The sequence below is a fragment of the Hypomesus transpacificus genome, chromosome 10 (genome assembly GCF_021917145.1).
Source record: "Hypomesus transpacificus isolate Combined female chromosome 10, fHypTra1, whole genome shotgun sequence".
NCBI lineage: Eukaryota > Metazoa > Chordata > Actinopteri > Osmeriformes > Osmeridae > Hypomesus > Hypomesus transpacificus.
This window is the reverse complement of record NC_061069.1, coordinates 11,683,194-11,701,854: the sequence shown is the minus strand read 5'-3', so window position 1 is coordinate 11,701,854 and position 18,661 is coordinate 11,683,194. Positions and strand designations below refer to the sequence as shown.

The following is an 18,661-nucleotide window of genomic DNA, read 5'->3' as shown; positions in this document are numbered from 1 at the left end:
TCGGAATGTTGGCAAGTATATCTGTTAAGGGATAACACGACAGTATTTCGCTTATAACTATTTACGCGACATTAAATGAGCGTATTATTAATATTGTACCATTAAAGCTTTCCTATTTCCAAAGCGATCTCCACTAATTATTCGTTTTATTTGCAGCAGTGTTTTCAAGTTATCTGTCCACCCCTAACATTCCGTTGATGGATTAGTCCATCGTTAGGCCTCTGCAGTAGGGAGTTGTTTAGCGGATACCTTCAAGTTTGATCAACTTTATATGTGGATTTTGTCTATATATGAAGTCGTATTGAGTCCGTGAACATAGATAGTAAGTTAGATATTTGTTTTATTCACCGACGCAAGAAACAATTCTGAGTGTGGTACACTTCGAAGTTGAGTGAGAAGGAAGGGATCCTCGGTGACTGGGGTTCCGATCTCGGCAGAGCCTATGATGCCGACGTTGCGGGACAGCACTATGTCCCATCCCGGCGAAAATCCTCATCAAGTCCGGGTTAAAGCCTACTACAAAGGGTTAGTACATCAGCTACTGTTATTATCGTTGTAAAAAGTTAATTGTAGCGTTATTTTGTTGCTGGATTGAATGTATAGATTACCAGTTAGCTTGTTCCATTAGCTATCTTTATTATAATCTTAATGCTAAAATGCTAGCTAGCTCTTTCGGTAAACTTGACAGCGTAGTCAAACATTGAAACTATCCAGACAATTATCTGGAGTATGCGCTAACTTGTTAACCAGCTGCTATAACTCGTTAGCTAGTAGTTTAATCTCGTAATATAACCATGCCTTTGTCATGGTTGGCTATTTACTAGCTATAAATGTCTGTAAAGTAGCGAATATTTAGGCTAGCTAGGTAGCCTCTAATTAAGCTAGTTAGCTAGCAACTGTTAACTAGACTAGTTCAGTGGCTTTTCTACTGTGTAGCTAGAAACTCCTTGGAGGCCGAATGTTTTTTCTTGCTAGCTAACGCTAACCAGATAGCTAGATAGTTACAGGTTTCAGAAAAAGGCAATGAATCAAACCACTGTAACGAGCAGGTACTTGCTATCATTAGCTAAACAACAATCAAATTAGCTACAGTAACTGTCCCAGCTCAGTCTTAACCATGTTTGATGATGGATTGATAGAAGCTACATGGGGACTTACTGTAATTGCATCAATAATTTAATTCTGGCTAGTTTGTTTACTGATCACTAGCACTATTTTTTTTAACATGTCACTTCTCAGATTTTTTGAATAGGTTAAAGATATGATATGCTATCATATTTACACTCTCCTGTCAAAACCGACACATTTCTCTGTTTGCATTTATTGATCTTTTAAAAGTGTGACCCTTTTAGATTAGAGCTAGTGTATCCGATATGTTGCCATAGTACCCCATCTACGATTAAACCAAAGACTTTAGTTCATTCAAGACTGGAAAAACGTGTACTACAAGTCACTTCTGCCAGACCTGTTGTAGTTCCCATTCCGTCATGTGACACACCCCGTAAGCTATCTAGTATTGTCCGTGACTGCAGCATAAAAAATGATAAATATTTCAGAGATTTCTGTTGTGTAGAGGAATCCCATCTATGTGCAAAAATGAGATACCACAATACATGGCTATTCAAGTCTAAACCCAATCATTGTCTTCAGACGATAGAAAGAAGTTAGTCAGAAATGTGTTGCAGTGGATATACATTGGTTTAATTAGCTACCACCAGAGCCATACTCAGTATTGTACATAAGACAGACAGTTCTACTGTATCCCTAGTCCATTCTTTCCTATTTTCGCTTACATAGTCAGCCAATCAGGGTCAAATGCACATTGTTGGGTGTCTGTTGGTGGCAGCCTCAGCCTGTCACTATCATTTGGTCTGTTGACAGATTGCACTGATAAAGAGCCAGCCGCTTGCAGCGTCACAGAACAACAGGTTTACTTGTGAAAGATTCCCTTCTTCAGTACATTAGGAATGGCTATTATCTGGACGGCGATAAGCATGCCTTTGTTTCTAATCATCGTTATTAAGAGTCTCCATGCTGGGCCTGTTGTTTTTGCAGGAAGCTGGGATTACGTTGGTCTGACTGAACCGTTTGTCTTTATCCCATTCGACCTGTGAGCGCTGCATGACTTTTCAATAGGCCAGTATCTGCCTCAGTGCTCCAAGGCCTTGTTTTGTTAGAAGGAAGGGAAGCATTTCTGTCTTGCCATCATGTTGTTTCTCGGTAAAAGACCCCCCAAGCTAATCACTCACGAAACCGTGAACACTCCACCCCCATCGTCCACTTGCGTCATTGTAAAAGTCATAACCAATGACATCCAGTGTCCTCGCTGCTTATGTCAACGTTAGCTGCTTCCTTTATTTAAGGGAGACTGTGTAGACAAAAGTCTTTTACAAGAACAACTCTTGTCAGTGACTGCATCTACCCATGACGACAAGTGGAGGACAGACGGGTTAGCCGTGTTGCTTGGAGACGGCAGCATCCCTCTCTACCACATGCTTCCAGGCACACACAGGAATGTGTAGGGTGTGTTGTTATGGAGATGCGGGGGGTCATCCATGCCAGACAGCTACAACACGAGTCACGTGTGCGTTTGTGTGTGAATGCGTGTGTGCATAACTGTGTGTGCGTGTTGCTTGCAGAGCCACTCTGCTCCCCTCCCTCCTTGCCTGAGTGATCACCAGAACACGCTAACAAGCCTTCTGCCCAGCAGAGGGAGCTGTTGCAGGGACAGAGCAGTTCTGCTGCCTGATCTGACTCATTCTCGCTCCCTCTCTTGCTCTTTCTCTATGTGTCTCTCTCTCTCTGTCTCTCTCTCTGTCTCTCTCTCTGTCGCTCTCTCTGTCTCTCTCTCTGTCTCTCTCTCTCGGACAGTAGAGTGGATTGAATGGAATGTTATGGCTTTCCTGTTACTCACATGTTATGGGTTTCGGCACAATCCAGCCGTATTACTCACATAGTTAAGCATACGCTCATATTTGCATGTTGCTCACTTCCTTGAGAAGCTTGGTGCGTGCCGTCGCTAATTCTGATGTGTTGCGTGTGTGTGCGTGTGTGTTCCAGCCTCCACAGTGTGTGAGGAAATGAAGCAGCGAGAGGCCTAGCAACAAAGCAGCTCTGTGGGAGTGTGGAGTTCCCAGACTGATGGCTAACACTCCTCCCTGTCAATGATTAACACCACCAGGGCTGGAGGGGAGGATAGGGGAGGAGAGGAGAGTGGAGGAGAGGAGAGTGGAGGAGAGGAGAGTGAAGGAGAGGTAGGGGAGTGGAGTAGAGGGGAGGATAGGGGAGGGGAGGGGAGGATAGGGGAGGGGAGTGAAGGAGAGGGAGGGGAGTGAAGGAGAGGGAGGGGAGTGAAGGAGAGGGGAGTGGAGTGAAGGAGAGGGGAGTGGAGGATAGGGGAGGGGAGTGGAGGATAGGGGAGGGGAGTGGAGGATAGGAGAGGGGAGGAGAGTGAAGGAGAGGAGAGTGAAGGGGAGGGGAGGATAGGGGGGAGGGGAGGATAGGGGAGGGGAGGATAGGGGAGGGGAGGAGAGGGGAGTGAAGGAGAGGGAGGGGAGTGGAGGAGAGGGGAGGGGAGGGGAGTGGAGTGGAGGAGAGGAGAGTGAAGGAGAGGAGAGGGGAGGATAGGGGAGGGGAGTGAAGGAGAGGGGAGGGGAGTGAAGGAGAGGGGAGGGAAGTGAAGGAGAGGGGAGGAGAGGGGAGGAGAGTGAAGGAAAGGAGAGGGGAGTGAAGGCGAGGCAGGGGAGTAGAGGGGAGGGGAGTGAAGGAGAGGAGAGGGGAGTGGAGGAGAGGGGAGTGGAGGAGAGGGGAGGAGAGGATAGGGGAGGAGGGGGAGAGGAGAGGAGAGGGGAGTGAAGGAGAGGAGAGGGGAGGGGAGGAGAGAGAGGGGTGGGGGAATAGCATGAGCTTTGTCAGCCAGATTTCTGCCTGCTCAGAGCTCTTCAAACACAAACACGACGAGTTCTTGAACATCAACCACAGGCTCGGGCTTTGATACAGCTAACCTACGTGTGGGATTGTTGTGAGTTAATGCAGGATTCCAAGATACCAGGGCCTTGTGAACAGTGCGTGCGGTCAGTGCTTGGTCTTGTTTGGCTGGGCTTGTTGGGAGGAGAGGAGGTGTTGCTCTGTACTTGGCTCTGTGCTCACAGAGCAGCCCGTGTCCTTGAACATATGCTCGTCTACGTGCGGGTCACTCTTGGTGGTTCGGTTTATCGGCGCGCCGTAAAGATTTCTCGCGGATGGGATCGGGGCTATTGCCGGTAGTAAGTCGAACTTGTTTCCGGTGAGGGTTGGACTCCGCCAGGGCTGCCCTATGTCACCGATTCTGTTCATTACCTATATGGACAGAATTTCTAGGCGCAGCCAGGGTGTTGAGGGGGTCCGGTTTGGTGACCTCAGGATCGGGTCGCTGCTTTTTGCGGATGATGTGGTCCTGTTGGCTTCATCGGGCCGTGACCTTCAGCTCTCACTGGAGCGGTTCGCAACCGAATGTGAAGCGGCTGGGATGCGAATCAGCACCTCCAAATCTGAGGCCATGGTAATCGACCGGAAAAGGGTGGAGTGCCATCTCCGGGTCGGGGAGGAGATCCTGAACCAAGCGGAGGAGTTCAAGTATCTCGGGGTCTTGTTCACGAGTGAGGGAAGAATGGAGCGCGAGGTCGACAGGCGGATCGGTGCGGCGTCCGCAGTGATGCGGGCTCTGCATCGGTCCGTCGTGGTGAAGAAGGAGCTGAGTCGAAAGGCGAAGCTCTCTATTTACCAGTCGATCTACGTTCCTACCCTCACCTATGGTCACGAACTATGGGTAGTGACCGAAAGAACGAGATCGCGAATACAAGCGGCCGAAATGAGCTTTCTCCGTAGGGTGTCCGGGCTCTCCCTTAGAGATAGGGTGAGAAGCTCGGTCATCCGGGAGGGGCTCAGAGTAGAACCGCTGCTCCTCCGCGTCGAGAGGAGCCAGCTGAGGTGGCTCGGGCATCTGATTAGGATGCCTCCTGGACGCCTCCCTGGTGAGGTGTTCCGGGCACGTCCCACTGGGAAGAGGCCCCGGGGAAGACCCAGGACACGCTGGAGGGACTATGTCTCTCAGCTGGCCTGGGAACGCCTTGGGGTCCCCCAGGAAGAGCTGGCGGAAGTGGCCGGGGGGAGGGAAGTCTGGGCCTCCCTGCTTAGGTCGCTGCCCCCGCGACCCGATCCCCGGACAAGCGGCAGATGACGACGACGACGACGACGGGATCGGGGCTTGTCTTTGATGACTGTTGTAAAGAGAGTGAGAGGACTGCCCTCAGGGGTCAACGGCTGCCCTGGTCTCTCTCCTTCCACCCCCTCCTCCTCTCTCGCTGCCTCTTCCGTCCAGCGGTTCCCTCCCTCCCTCCTCTTCCCCTCAGCCCTCCTCGGTTCCCGCCTGTCTCCCCGGGGAGGGCCAGGTGCAGGCAGTGAGGCCTCGCCGACTGTCGCCTGTGCAGCTGTAAAGAACCGCGTCCGCCTCGTAAATACGCCGTCATTGGGCAGAGGGCGCCGAGCAACCTGGGTCATCAAACCCACAGCTGGGGGTAGGGGGCGGCTAGGGGGGGTAGGGGTGGGGGGTGGGGGGGGGGGTGGCGGGGGGCTCTGCTGGACAGGTGATCCACCAGGGGGAATGGGAGTTTACAGAGGACAGTGAAAGACTCAGCAACACACCTGCAGGCTCCTGAACTGTTACACACACACACACACACCTGCCCGCAAGTCCCCCCCCCCCCCATACACACACACACACACACACACACTGGGCAGCTGGTCGTAATGATTGATGATGCCAGGATAATTGGGTAACCTGGCTGAGGCTGGTGCTGGGAGACGTTTCAGTCTATATCAGCCGTGAGAGATAGTGAAGTATCTATTGACTCTCCAGCTGCTGTGTTGTGGCCATGATGGCAGAAGTTGTCTGTGACTGAAACAGTGTGTCCCTAACTGTCCACCCCGCCTCTCTCCAGGGACATCATGATCACCCACTTTGAGCCCTCCATCTCCTACGAGGGGCTGTACCTGGAGGTGAAGGATATGTGCTCTATGGACAACGACCAGCTTTTCACTATGAAGTGGATCGACGAAGAAGGTAGGCCATAAAAAAAACACGTGCTCTATATTACGTCATTTAGCAGACGCTCTTTTCCATAGCGACTTACAGTAAGTACAGGGACATTCCCCCCGAGGCAAGTAGGGTAAGTACCTTGCCCAAGGACACAACGTCATTTGGCTTGGTGGGGAATCGATCCGGCAATCTTCTGATTACGAGTCCGACTCCCTCACCGCTCAGCCATCTGACTCCCTCTCTACCTAACATACATGCAAAGGAATGTCTCTGAATTTGCATTCACACTACCCACGGTTAGCATCATGCAGAAAGTTCAACACAAATTAGTTTTGTGTTGAGATCCAAATGACTTCATTATTACTATTTAGATGAGATATACAGATTCCTTCACCTGTATCCAGGGACAGGTAATAAAAGGAGGCCTATTTTTGTCCTGCGGTACGTACCAAGTATGTTCTTTGCCGAAGATATTAAATATTGCCCACACAATCTGGTGTTTGTTCCAGTCGAGCTAGACTAGTCTCTTAGTCCATGTGTAGTCAGTCACGGCACACCGAAGCTGTCACCGCGACGTCGGTGACGTCAAGTTGTTTGACTTAGGGAAAAGGTCAGGCTGCCCAAACTAATTAGCGTCAGAGGCTTGTGCAGCACACAAAGAGAACCGCGGGGTTAATCACCATGAACTCCTCCAGTTCCAACCAGCACCACCTCCCACGCACATGCACACCCACAGCCCTCACGTGTTGTCTGCACTCAGAACAGTCAACCAAGGCTGGAGCTACAACACAAGATCCTTGAGCAACATAGAAGGTTCTGAGGCATCCACAATACTGGATACAAGGGTACTTCAGACGATGCTGAAGGTTGCCTGTCGTGTGCTGTGTTGACTTGTGACCTCTGCCCCCCAGGTGACCCCTGCACTGTGTCCTCTCAGCTGGAGTTGGAGGAGGCCTTGCGTCTGTACGAGCTCAACAAAGACTCTGAACTCATCATTCACGGTAAGCTTGAGTCCAGACTCATAGAAACGACCCAACCACTAGTCCAGCTCATCACAATGTACACAAACATGGCACTCCACTCCACAGATGGGCAGACAAACTGCCCCCGCAGGTGAAAGACTGTCAGGGCGGAGGCAAACCGTTATTTCAGACCAAGGTCTTATTCCCGTGACCGGTCAGGGCAGGGCAGGGCCAGGACTGGGGAGCGGGGGGAGATATTAACTGTGTGATTGACAGGGACGTGGTTTTGTGGGTTAACCCAGAGAGCAGGAGAGGGGAAGACGGCCTGGAATTGTGTTTAGTTTAATCAAACCGGGGAATGATGGGAGAGGTGAAAGGTCAAGAGCACCGTGGGTATGACAGCGGAACGATGGGGGGGGAGGGGGGGTGGGTGTTAAAGTCTGCTTTGTGAAAGGGAGAGCATCCCTTCACCCCTCACCTTTGAGACACACACACACACCCCCCCCATGTCATCACATCCATGCTCCCATCTTGATGGTTAACTGTGAGCACGTGTTCGGTGTTATAGCAGGAATACATTATACATACATTGAACATAAAGGAAATCAACAAGCAGGGTTTTAGCATTAGAAGGCATGAGGTGTAGTTGTGAAGCTAACAGCTCGTTGGTCATGTGTTCCCTCCTTCCGCCCGCAGTGTTTCCCTGTGTACCAGAGAAGGCAGGCATGCCCTGTCCAGGAGAAGACAGTAAGTTACCTCTCTGCCTGCCCTCCTTTTACAGTCCTCCGGAAACTGGATACGTTAAGCTGCTGGCCAGCACTGTGGGCTGCTGATGTAGCCACACACACAAACACACACACACACACACACCTGACCACCTGTATCTGATGTAGCCACACACACACACACACCTGACCACCTGTGTTCCCCTCCAGAGTCCATATACAGGCGTGGGGCGAGGCGGTGGAGGAAGCTCTACTACGCCAGTGGCCACGCCTTCCAGGCCAAGCGCTTCAACAGGGTGAGAGTCGACCTCCGCACGGTTACGCTGCTTTTATTTACACCCATCATCCCTTCAAACAAGCGGGACAAACCGTAGATGACCGTGAATAACATTGATAGTACACGACGGTGGATCTGACTACATGGGTAAATGATCCCCAGTGCGTGTGGATGATGCGTTCCTCTCCTCCCTCTGTCTCTCTCTCCCTCTGTCTCTCTCTCCCTCTGTCGTCCTCGTAGCGGGCTCACTGCGCCATCTGCACGGACCGGATCTGGGGCCTCGGTCGCCAAGGTTACAAATGCATCAACTGCAAACTGCTGGTCCACAAGAAGTGTCACAAGCTGGTGACAGTGGAATGTGGCCGACCGGTGAGATGATTGGAGCCAGCTCCAGCCAGTGTTGCCTCTGTACTGTGCTCTATAGCTTAGTTTGATGAGATATGCTGTGGTCTATACACAGTCCTGGTGAAGGGTTAGAAAGTCTGTTTTTACATGAAGCTGTTTTGTCAACCAGATTTGTGTTGACGTGTGGTCTTTCTCTGTGTGGTTTTAGGAGCCATACATAGGACCAGGTCCTGGCCAGGCATCTGTAGAAAACCATGAGCAAACAGGTAACTCTCTCTCTCGTTCTCTCTCTCGTTCTCTCTCTTGTTCTCTCTCTCTCGTTCTCTCTCTCGTTCTCTCTCTCGTTCTCTCTCTTGTTCTCTCTCTCTCGTTCTCTCTCTCGTTCTCTCTCTCGTTCTCTCTCTCGTTCTCTGTCTCGTTGTCTCTCTCGTTCTCTCTCTCTCTTACACTCACACAAACACACACATCTTAGACATCTGTAAGCAACCCAGCCGCAGCAGATCCCTAATGAGACGGACACAATGAATTGATTTGAATGTGACCGCTGTCTTTTAATAATTAAGTATCTTTCTCCACCTCACTGTGGTGTCTCTCTCTCTCCCCTTCACTGTGGTGTCTCTCTCTCCCCTTCACTGTGGTGTCTCTCTCCCCTTCACTGTGGTGTCTCTCTCCCCTTCACTGTGGTCTCTCTCTCCCCTTCACTGTGGTGTCTCCCCCCCCCCAGGCCCTCAGAAGAGAGACTCCAGAGAGAGCCTGACCTACGATGGAGAGGAGAAAGAGGTGAGTGGCTTCAGCTAGGACAAATGACTCCCAGTCGGTTTATTGTATTTGTGTGTGTGTGTGTGTTTAGGTAAGATTGACAGTATTATGACCCCCCATGCTCGTCTGCGACAGGACACCCTTGCGGTGGTCAGTATGGATTTCCTATAGTGGAGCTTATAAAGCAGCCTTTTATCAGGGCCTCTCAGAACAGGGCTCTGATTAACAGCCGGCAGCAGACACAGAGCAGTGCAGGCAGCACATGGCACACACACACTCACAGACACACACACTCACAGACACAGAGCAGTGCAGGCAGCACATGGCACACACACACTCACAGACACACACACACACACTCAGAGACACAGAGCAGTGTAGGCAGCACATGGCACACACACACTCACAGACACACACACACACTCACAGACACACACACACACACTCAGAGACACAGAGCAGTGCAGGCAGCACATGGCACACACACACTCACAGACACACACACACTCACAGACACACACATACACACACACTCAGAGACACAGAGCAGTGTAGGCAGCACATGGCACACACACACTCACAGACACACACACACTCACAGACACACACACACACACTCAGAGACACAGAGCAGTGTAGGCAGCACATGGCACACACACACTCACAGACACACACACACTCACAGACACACACACACACACTCACAGACACAGAGCAGTGCAGGCAGCACATGGCACACACACACTCACAGACACACACACACTCACAGACACACACACACACACTCAGAGACACAGAGCAGTGTAGGCAGCACATGGCACACACACATTCACAGACACACACAGACACACACAGACACACACAGACACACACACTCACAGACACACACATACACACACACTCACAGACACGCACAGACACAGACTCACACACACTCACAGATGAACAAGATGGAACCCGGAGATAGCGGCTGAATGAGAGGCCCCTCAGATAGAGACGGAGCGAGGCCGTCCAGATAGAGAGAGATCGTCATGGTGATGGAGCGGGCCTCGTGGATCGTAGCAGCGGAGATGATGACAAGAAAGATGGCTAGATAAGTCTGTGTGTGTGTCTACCCCCCCTCCCCCTGTCCAGGCGAGGAGCAGCAGAGACACGGGGAAGTCGGCCTCCAGCCTGGGGCTGGTGGACTTTGACCTGCTGCGCGTGATTGGCCGAGGCAGCTACGCCAAGGTGCTGCTGGTGCGACTGAAGAAGACGGAGCGCATCTACGCCATGAAGGTGGTGAAGAAGGAGCTGGTGAACGACGACGAGGTGAGCCCGGGGCCGCCAGCTCGCTGGAGGGGGCTTCCTCACTCCCTAGCCCCAAAACATTCACACAAGCTGCTTCTTGGACCGAAAGAAGAAGAAAACTAAATGTATATGATAGTATTTAATTTGATTTTGCAGTCATAAAAACTAAAGTAAAAAAAAAACACAATGTACAGGAGGGATTTGAACCTAAAGTCTGTTGATCTGAATTCAAATGCTCTACTATTGAGCTGTACCCAGTTAAGATGTCAGACACGGCAGAGAAGATGAGAAACGAAGGGCCTGTCAAAACGTTAGTTGATGTCACGTATTGGCGACATCAGACTGTGACTCCACTCTGCCCGGACATGCGAAACACACACGTGAAAGGTCTGATGACACATCTGGATGGATTTGAACAGACACACCAAACGACACCGTCCGTGGCAACGGGAGTAGTTAGCGCTGATTAGCTGCACTTGGCGTGATTGACAAATCGACAAACCACTACCTAATCAATACCCCTCACTCTCCTGCCATATCTGCTGTGTCGACGTGAGCAGATTTCACCTCCAGATTTATCATCTTCCTCCCTCCCAGGACTGTTATCTGGCCCCTCTCTCTACTCCAGCAAACATGTTCTCGCTCTCTCTCTCTCTCTCTCTCTCTCTCTCTCTCTCTCTCTCTCTCTCTCTCTCTCTCTCTCTCTCTCTCTCTCGCCCCACACAAACAGTTTTTGATAAATTCCGTATTTGTACTCTGTGACAGCATCACATATTACAGACAATAGCGGTGTGACTTCCCTGCGCTGTCTCACAGAGCGTCTGCGTGTTTCAGATACACCACTTCCCTGCGCTGTTCTGTCACGTTTGGATGATTGATGATCTCCCGTCCCAAGCTGTGCCTCAGTCGTGTCTGTGTTGTGTTGCAGGACATAGACTGGGTCCAGACAGAAAAGCATGTGTTTGAGCAGGCCTCCAATCACCCCTTCCTGGTGGGGCTCCATTCCTGCTTCCAGACAGAGAGCAGGTGAGCCTGATCGTTGACCTCAGGGCACGTTAGTGCTTAACTTTGCTTCCTATTTACGGCTCAGTTAAACACAGTTGAAGATCAAACTATGCTTTTCATTATATCAACAAACAAAAAAATCCTCGCTATTACGCAGGCTATTCTTTGTTATTGAGTACGTCAACGGTGGAGACCTGATGTTCCATATGCAGAGACAACGGAAGCTTCCGGAGGAACATGCCAGGTAAGAAAGGTCGCACCGACAGCTGTTCTATATTAGGGGCGCTTGTTTTGTCTGTGTTGAGCTGCAGCTGTCCCCTTCTCAGGTTCTACTCGGCAGAAATCAGCCTAGCCTTAAACTACCTCCACGAGCGAGGCATCATCTACCGAGATCTGAAACTAGACAACGTGCTCCTGGAGTCTGAGGGACACATCAAACTCACAGACTACGGCATGTGCAAGGTGTGTGTGTGTGTGTTTAGTAAACTTTTCAAATGGTAACACTAAAATGATTTATTTGTAGCTACCTTGTTTTGCTTTAAGGTGGGGGGCGTCTTAATAAGCTGTGTGTGCACTCTGTCCTGAGGGGGGCGTGGTCTTAATAAGCTGTGTGTGCACTCTGTCCTGAGGGGGGCGTGGTCTTAATAAGCTGTGTGTGCACTCTGTCCTGAGGGGGGCGTGGTCTTAATAAGCTGTGTGTCCACTCTGTCCTGAGGGGGGCGTGGTCTTAATAAGCTGTGTGTGCACTACAGGAGGGTTTGAGACCAGGAGACACAACCAGCACTTTCTGTGGAACCCCCAATTACATCGCACCTGAAATCCTCAGAGGAGAGGACTATGGTATGAGAGCAAAAACAAACAAAAAACAGTCATGCATAAATATGAATAACGAATGGACATTTTGTGATTTTTTTTGGCGATGAAATCCGGTTGAGGCCAGTGTGTTTTCTAAGAGTCTAACGAGGCTGTGTGTCCCAGGCTTCAGCGTGGACTGGTGGGCCCTGGGGGTGCTCATGTTTGAGATGATGGCGGGCCGTTCGCCCTTCGACATCGTCGGGAGCTCCGATAACCCTGACCAGAACACCGAAGACTACCTCTTCCAAGGTACACATTACCCATCCTCAGTCCACTCTACACACACACACCATATGCCACCCTCATGACTGTGTCTCCCCTCTGCAGTAATATTGGAAAAACAGATCCGAATTCCCCGGTCGCTGTCAGTCAAAGCCGCCAGCGTCCTCAAGGGCTTCTTAAACAAGGTAACGAGCGATCAGCCCGCTCCAGATCAGTCCTAACGCTGTCATCTCCCACACCAGCCTGTCCGCCGCCACATAATGAACACCACGTCCTCCTCTTCTCCCTTCCTCTCGTCTGTCACCTCCTCCTCCCCCAGGAGCCCAAGGAGCGTCTGGGCTGCCATCCACAGACGGGCTTTGCTGACATCATGGGCCATCCGTTCTTCCGCAATGTTGACTGGGATCTTGTAAGTCACAATCGCTCTTAGCGCTCTCCCTCTCTCGCTCTGTCTGTCTGTGCCGCTTGTGTCTTGAATTCGGACCAGTTGTAGCTCCAAACCAAATGGAGATTGCGATCATTTTCATATCGTTGAGATGGTGAGTTGTGCTGGTGGAGAAGGTTACACCTCTACCAGCCTGCTGCTACAGGGGGGGGATGAATAGACTGAGAACGTCACTCAATCTGCCTCCCTCCTCCCACCCAACTCTCCTCAGGCAGATGGACTGACTGACTGACGAGGGGCAAGGGCCGACTGAGACAGGCACTGAGAGATGCAGGCATTTAGTCACCACAGATGGGTAAACATGTGGACAGACAGAGGGACAGAAAGACGCGACAGGTGTAAATACAGGCAGATGGAGAGACAGATAGACAGACAGACGCACAGACAGACAGACGCACAGACAGACAGACGCACACAGACCGAGGAGACCAGACAGACAGAGGAAACCAGACAGACAGAGGAAACCAGACAGACAGAGGAGACCAGACAGACAGACAGGAGACCAGACAGACAGAGAAGGGGCAGACAGACAGAGGAGGGGCAGACAGACAGAGGAGGGGCAGACAGACAGAGGAGGAGCAGACAGACAGAGGAGGAGCAGACAGACAGAGGAGGAGCAGACAGACAGAGGAGGGGCAGACAGACAGAGGAGGGGCAGACAGACAGAGGAGACCAGACAGACAGGAGACCAGACAGAGGAGACGAGACAGACAGAGGAGACGAGACAGACAGAGGAGACGAGACAGACAGAGGAGACGAGACAGACAGAGGAGACGAGACAGACAGAGGAGACAAGACAGACAGAGGAGACGTGACAGACAGAGGAGACCAGACAGACAGAGGAGACCAAACAGACAGAGGAGGGGCAGACAGAAAGACAGGAGGGGCAGACAGACAGAGGAGGGGCAGACAGACAGAGGAGGAGCAGACAGACAGAGGAGACGAGACAGACAGAGGAGGGGCAGACAGGCCTGGCGGGGGAAGCCACCGGCCCAGGGAGCTGCCAGCAGCATGACCTCTCTTCCTCTGTTTGGTCTGGGCTGAGGGGACTCAGCCGTCACACTGTCTGGAGGGATCAGGTTACGCTTTCCCTCCAGCCTCCCCTGGCCCGGCCCCGCTTGTCCTGCAGCTCCCCTGTCTGCCTGCAGGGGGGGCACCACTGCTCACCTGCTACCATCTGTTCCTGGGAGTGGAAAGAAAGAGATTAATGCTGTAGCTTTCCTGACAATACTAAAACTATTGGGTTTAATGTATATGATTTCAGGTTCAAATGTCCTCTTGTGTCATAGGCCTTATTATATATATTTAGTGGTTACTTTGCTCTCTGTACAACAACGACATAGAACTACATGGAAAGAAACGAAATAACTTCAAGGAGTAGACTCTGTCGATGATGATGATATGAATGTTGTTGGTGGCTGTTTCAGATGGAACAGAAACAGGTGGTGCCGCCGTTCAAGCCCAACATCTCTGGGGAGTTTGGATTGGACAACTTTGACGCCCAGTTCACCAATGAGCCCATCCAGCTAACACCTGATGATGAGTAAGTTCAACACCACAGTGTTTCCATTTCATGACACAACCGAGTCGTATTCCTATGATAAGATAAGGGAGTCAGATGGCTGAGCGGTGAGGGAGTCGGGCTAGTAATCGGAAGGTTGCCGGATCGATTCCCCGCCCCGCCAAATGACGTTGTGTCCTTGGGCAAGGCACTTCACCCTACTTGCCTCGGGGGGAATGTCCCTGTACTTACTGTAAGTCGCTCTGGATAAGAGCGTCTGCTAAATGACTAAATGTAAATGTAAATAAGATGATAAAAAGATATACAAAATCCCAAATAGCCTTCCTAAACTTTTTTTCTTTTTCTTTTTACTACTCTTCTGTTCCCACGCACCAGTGATGCGGTGAAGAAGATCGACCAGTCGGAGTTTGAAGGGTTTGAGTACATCAACCCCCTCCTGATGTCTGCTGAGGAGTGCGTGTGAAGCGGCTGTCGGCTGTCCCCTGCAGCTCCTCAGTCACACATCTCTGCATGGTTACGCCACATGGTTACGCCTCATGGTTACGCCTCATGGTTACGCCACAGCGGCATCATCATCATCCTTTTGTTGGAAAGCCAACTGTCCCTCAAGCGATGCTAATTTGCCAAACCAATCTCACTCTCTGCCATTTATAACCACTAGACCTTAAAGCGTACCTTTTCTCTCTGATTTTTTTGTTTTTGTTTTTATAAATCTGCACTGGTATCAGTTTTTGGTCTTTGGCCAGTTATCTCAGTAGCTCAGAGGCTAAAGGGTTGGTAAAGTTACTGGACACGACTGGAGGAGGGAAGAGGGAAAGAGAGACTACTGAACCCTTCCTCTCTTCTCCACGGGTGATGTTTTGATGCTTATTTTATCTGTACATATTCAAGCACCATTGAGGTTATATGTTAGAATAGGCCTTTTAGCACCAAGCGCGAGATGACTAGAGACTTCATCAAAACCAGTTTTCGTGATGTGGTCTTCATGGTTTAGCTTCACACCTCATTCGTACAGGAGGGGTGGAAAAAAAACACTAGCCTTTTTTTAAGAAAGAACAAACAAAAACAAAAAAAACACACATATATATTTTCGCTTTTTTATTTAATGAATGACACAGCATTCTCTCTATACATGTCTGAAGTGTTAAATTCAAGCCTGTTTTCCTCTCAGAAACAGGTTTGTTCCCTGTCGAGGAAATGCACAGTTGTAAACGAAGAGGGTTTCCGGAGAAATCCAGCAGCCAACACTAATATACATAGACAAATGACAAACTGTGAAAGAAATAGTTAACTGTTCAGTGGGGTGGGGGGAAAGAAGTTGACACAGGGCTGGTGCACTAACTATGTGTATCCATCCAGACTAAAAACCCTCCATGCAATCTATGTTCACACACACGACAGGACCAGATAAATAATTTCCTGAACTAAATAAAAAGATGACGTCTTGGTGGTACGCTTAGAAGGTACAGTATACACAATAGGAAGATGAGCTGTCCTAAGATTAGTCATAGAATATATATATATTTACAGATTTGTTTGTTCATTTTTTTTATGATACAATGCCTTTCTGAAACTGTTTGTTATATTCCTTTTCCACTGCGTTTTATTATTTTTCTACTGCTTCTCCATTCCATAAATGTCCAGTTTGAATCCAAATGCTGGGGGTGATTGTTGAAATGAGTGCTTCAAATCCCAGACCAGATGTATGTAATATGACCAGTTGGATGGGGGATTACCAGGACTATGTTCTTGAACCCCTTGATCGCCCTGAGGGTGGACAGTGAAAACTTTAAGCTGGATCTGTTTTAAAGAGAATGGATACTCGTTGATTTGAACACTACTTTTACTCATGTCTTCACAATTGAGTCCCTGATCATGTTCTTAATGAAACAACTAAATCTATATATAAGCACTCACCTGCTTAAAAGACATTGACTCTGTTGTTAGATCAAAAATGTTAACAAGACAACTTTTTCCAGTCAATGTTTTAGAGAAAGTTTATAATAAAATGTTTATAGGGGCAACGTGGTGATTGGAGGAACGAGCACACTTGAGAATCTGTATAATGTTACACAAAAAAGTCTTGTTTAGGTTTTGTTACAGTTTTAGATATAATTTACTGTCAACTCTAATTATCACTACATTGATTCCTCCTAATTGTTATTGGGTGAGCCCTCTGGAAACAATTGGAACAGCTGGTAATGATGCAAGGTATCTGGGAGGATTAAAATCTCAGAGAGAAACCTGCTGATTCTTATTAACAGTATGTTAAAAACACTCAAAGATAACTTGAAATAAAACTGTTTATTTCCATTGTTTGTTTTGTATGCTCTTTGCATCTGTGTAAAAGGCAAAGAGTGATTTTCTGAAGGGTGGAAGGCTATGACACTTAGGCCTCTGATCCCATCTGTGATGTGCAGCCATCAGGTCAGTTTTGTAGCTAAAACAAGGGACACCTTTATAGAACTGTCATAATAGGAAAACTATCCATACATCCAATTGTAATCACGCAAATCCTTCAGTACCCTCATGCTTAAGTCAAGACTATAAACCGTGTAAATCCCGAATTTCAACCACTGTGCCTTGGAGGTGTTTAACATCTAGAAATATTAAATGGCAGACTAATGTGAGGATCAAGGTGACATGGTAAAGCAATTGTAGAAGAGAAAGATCCACAAAGGAAGCGAGAATACTTCCAAAAAGTACAACTTCAGAGAAGGACGTCAGGGCCGGAGCCAGAGACATCCAGTAGAAACCTTCTGCTTCCTGCAGCTTTGACAGACGTTTTCATATTGTCCTAGAAATGTTGTGATTGTGAACATTCCATCCCAATGTACATCCTTGAACCAAATTACAAATCGCACACAAAAGTCTTATATTTTCTTCAGTACGTGTTTTGTGTGAGGGTAGGGGAGAAAGACAAGATAAGAAAAAAGTAAATAACCTTGACAGAGGGAGAGCAGAGCAGACATAGATGTTTACTTAGTCTATACACAGTTCGCTTCCTACAATCCAGTCCTCGCAACTGACTGTTGAGAGAACAAAGAAATTGAGTAATAAAAGCAGTCTATAGGGCCATTTATATTCACTGACAACATATGTACAAAGTATTCAGACATCAATTTCAAAAGATTGGGGGGGGGGTGAATATATTAGTCTAATGTAATTACTACTTTAGTTTCGATAAGAGGCAAATCTGACTCATTCAGTGAAGGACTTCATTACTCTGGTTGTCGAGAAACATGTCTTAACTCGCCTTTGTGTTTTTCGCAGACACCATGTTTAGCACTTCCTCTGTGTCTTCCCAGAGTATGGGTCTGTGGGATCCCATGAGTAAGGCCTACACAGCCTCTTCCGGAGGAGGGAAGAATAGACCAACCTCGTATTTCTAATGATGTAAAACGAGAGAGGATTGGAAAACATCCTGCTTTAATTGCTCTTATCTTGTTGGCTATTTTATCCTGTCCCTGAAGGGATTAATTAAGCCATAAACGAATCTCACTCGACAAAGCAAATGCAGTCTCCTTAGTAAAACACACAGTTTATACAGGATCATCATTACTGTACAACAAGCTGCATTGGATCCAACGGTGTCACACTCCATGTATAACTTCAGTACAATAACACTGCTGCAGTAATTGATCATAGACAGCTTCATATTACTGCTGTCATTTGTATCATCATTAGGGCTAGATGTGACCTGGTTCCAGAAAGTGATTTGCATTAGAGCCACTGCAGTGGACTAATAGTCAAGCTATCTTGGCTCTCCTCAGAGAGAGTGGACTGGGAAGCCAATATTAAGACTCAAGTGACAGTGTACACAGCCAAATGATCTGTTTGTATCCACGAGCCAAGTATTAAAGGTGCATTATGGTCTGCAGTGCATCGATTTCAATTTCAAATATAATTGAGCCAATGCCCAGTTGAGGGGTTTGTAGGTATACCAGACTGAGCATGAAATAATCCAGGTGTCGCACACTGCGTAGAAGATGCACTGATATTTCCAAAGGTATTAAGCCATGTTTCATCAGATTTATTGTCCGAGGGATTGTATTAAGTATGTGAAAAAACACAAGAAATTTGGATCTGGGTTATTGACATACTAACCGGACAATATTCAGACAGTGTAAATATTGTTCACAGACAACACACAATATGACAGCAATAGACAGATTTAT

General features: G+C 48.7%; 1 protein-coding gene across 1 annotated transcript; it reads left to right on the top strand.

Annotated features, from left to right (window-relative positions):
• Nucleotides 1-57: 57 nt before the first annotated feature.
• prkci (protein kinase C, iota) lies at nucleotides 58-16,796 on the top strand. Its single transcript, XM_047028504.1, has 18 exons — nucleotides 58-525; nucleotides 5,979-6,100; nucleotides 6,988-7,077; nucleotides 7,735-7,785; nucleotides 7,974-8,059; nucleotides 8,281-8,409; nucleotides 8,594-8,651; nucleotides 9,110-9,165; nucleotides 10,279-10,455; nucleotides 11,363-11,460; nucleotides 11,597-11,683; nucleotides 11,766-11,901; nucleotides 12,192-12,279; nucleotides 12,418-12,543; nucleotides 12,622-12,701; nucleotides 12,836-12,925; nucleotides 14,389-14,504; nucleotides 14,859-16,796. Exons 1-18 carry the CDS (start codon nucleotides 443-445, stop codon nucleotides 14,944-14,946), a joined length of 1,761 nt encoding a protein of 586 aa, XP_046884460.1. The 5' UTR covers nucleotides 58-442; the 3' UTR covers nucleotides 14,947-16,796.
• The last annotated feature ends 1,865 nt before the right edge of the window (nucleotides 16,797-18,661 follow it).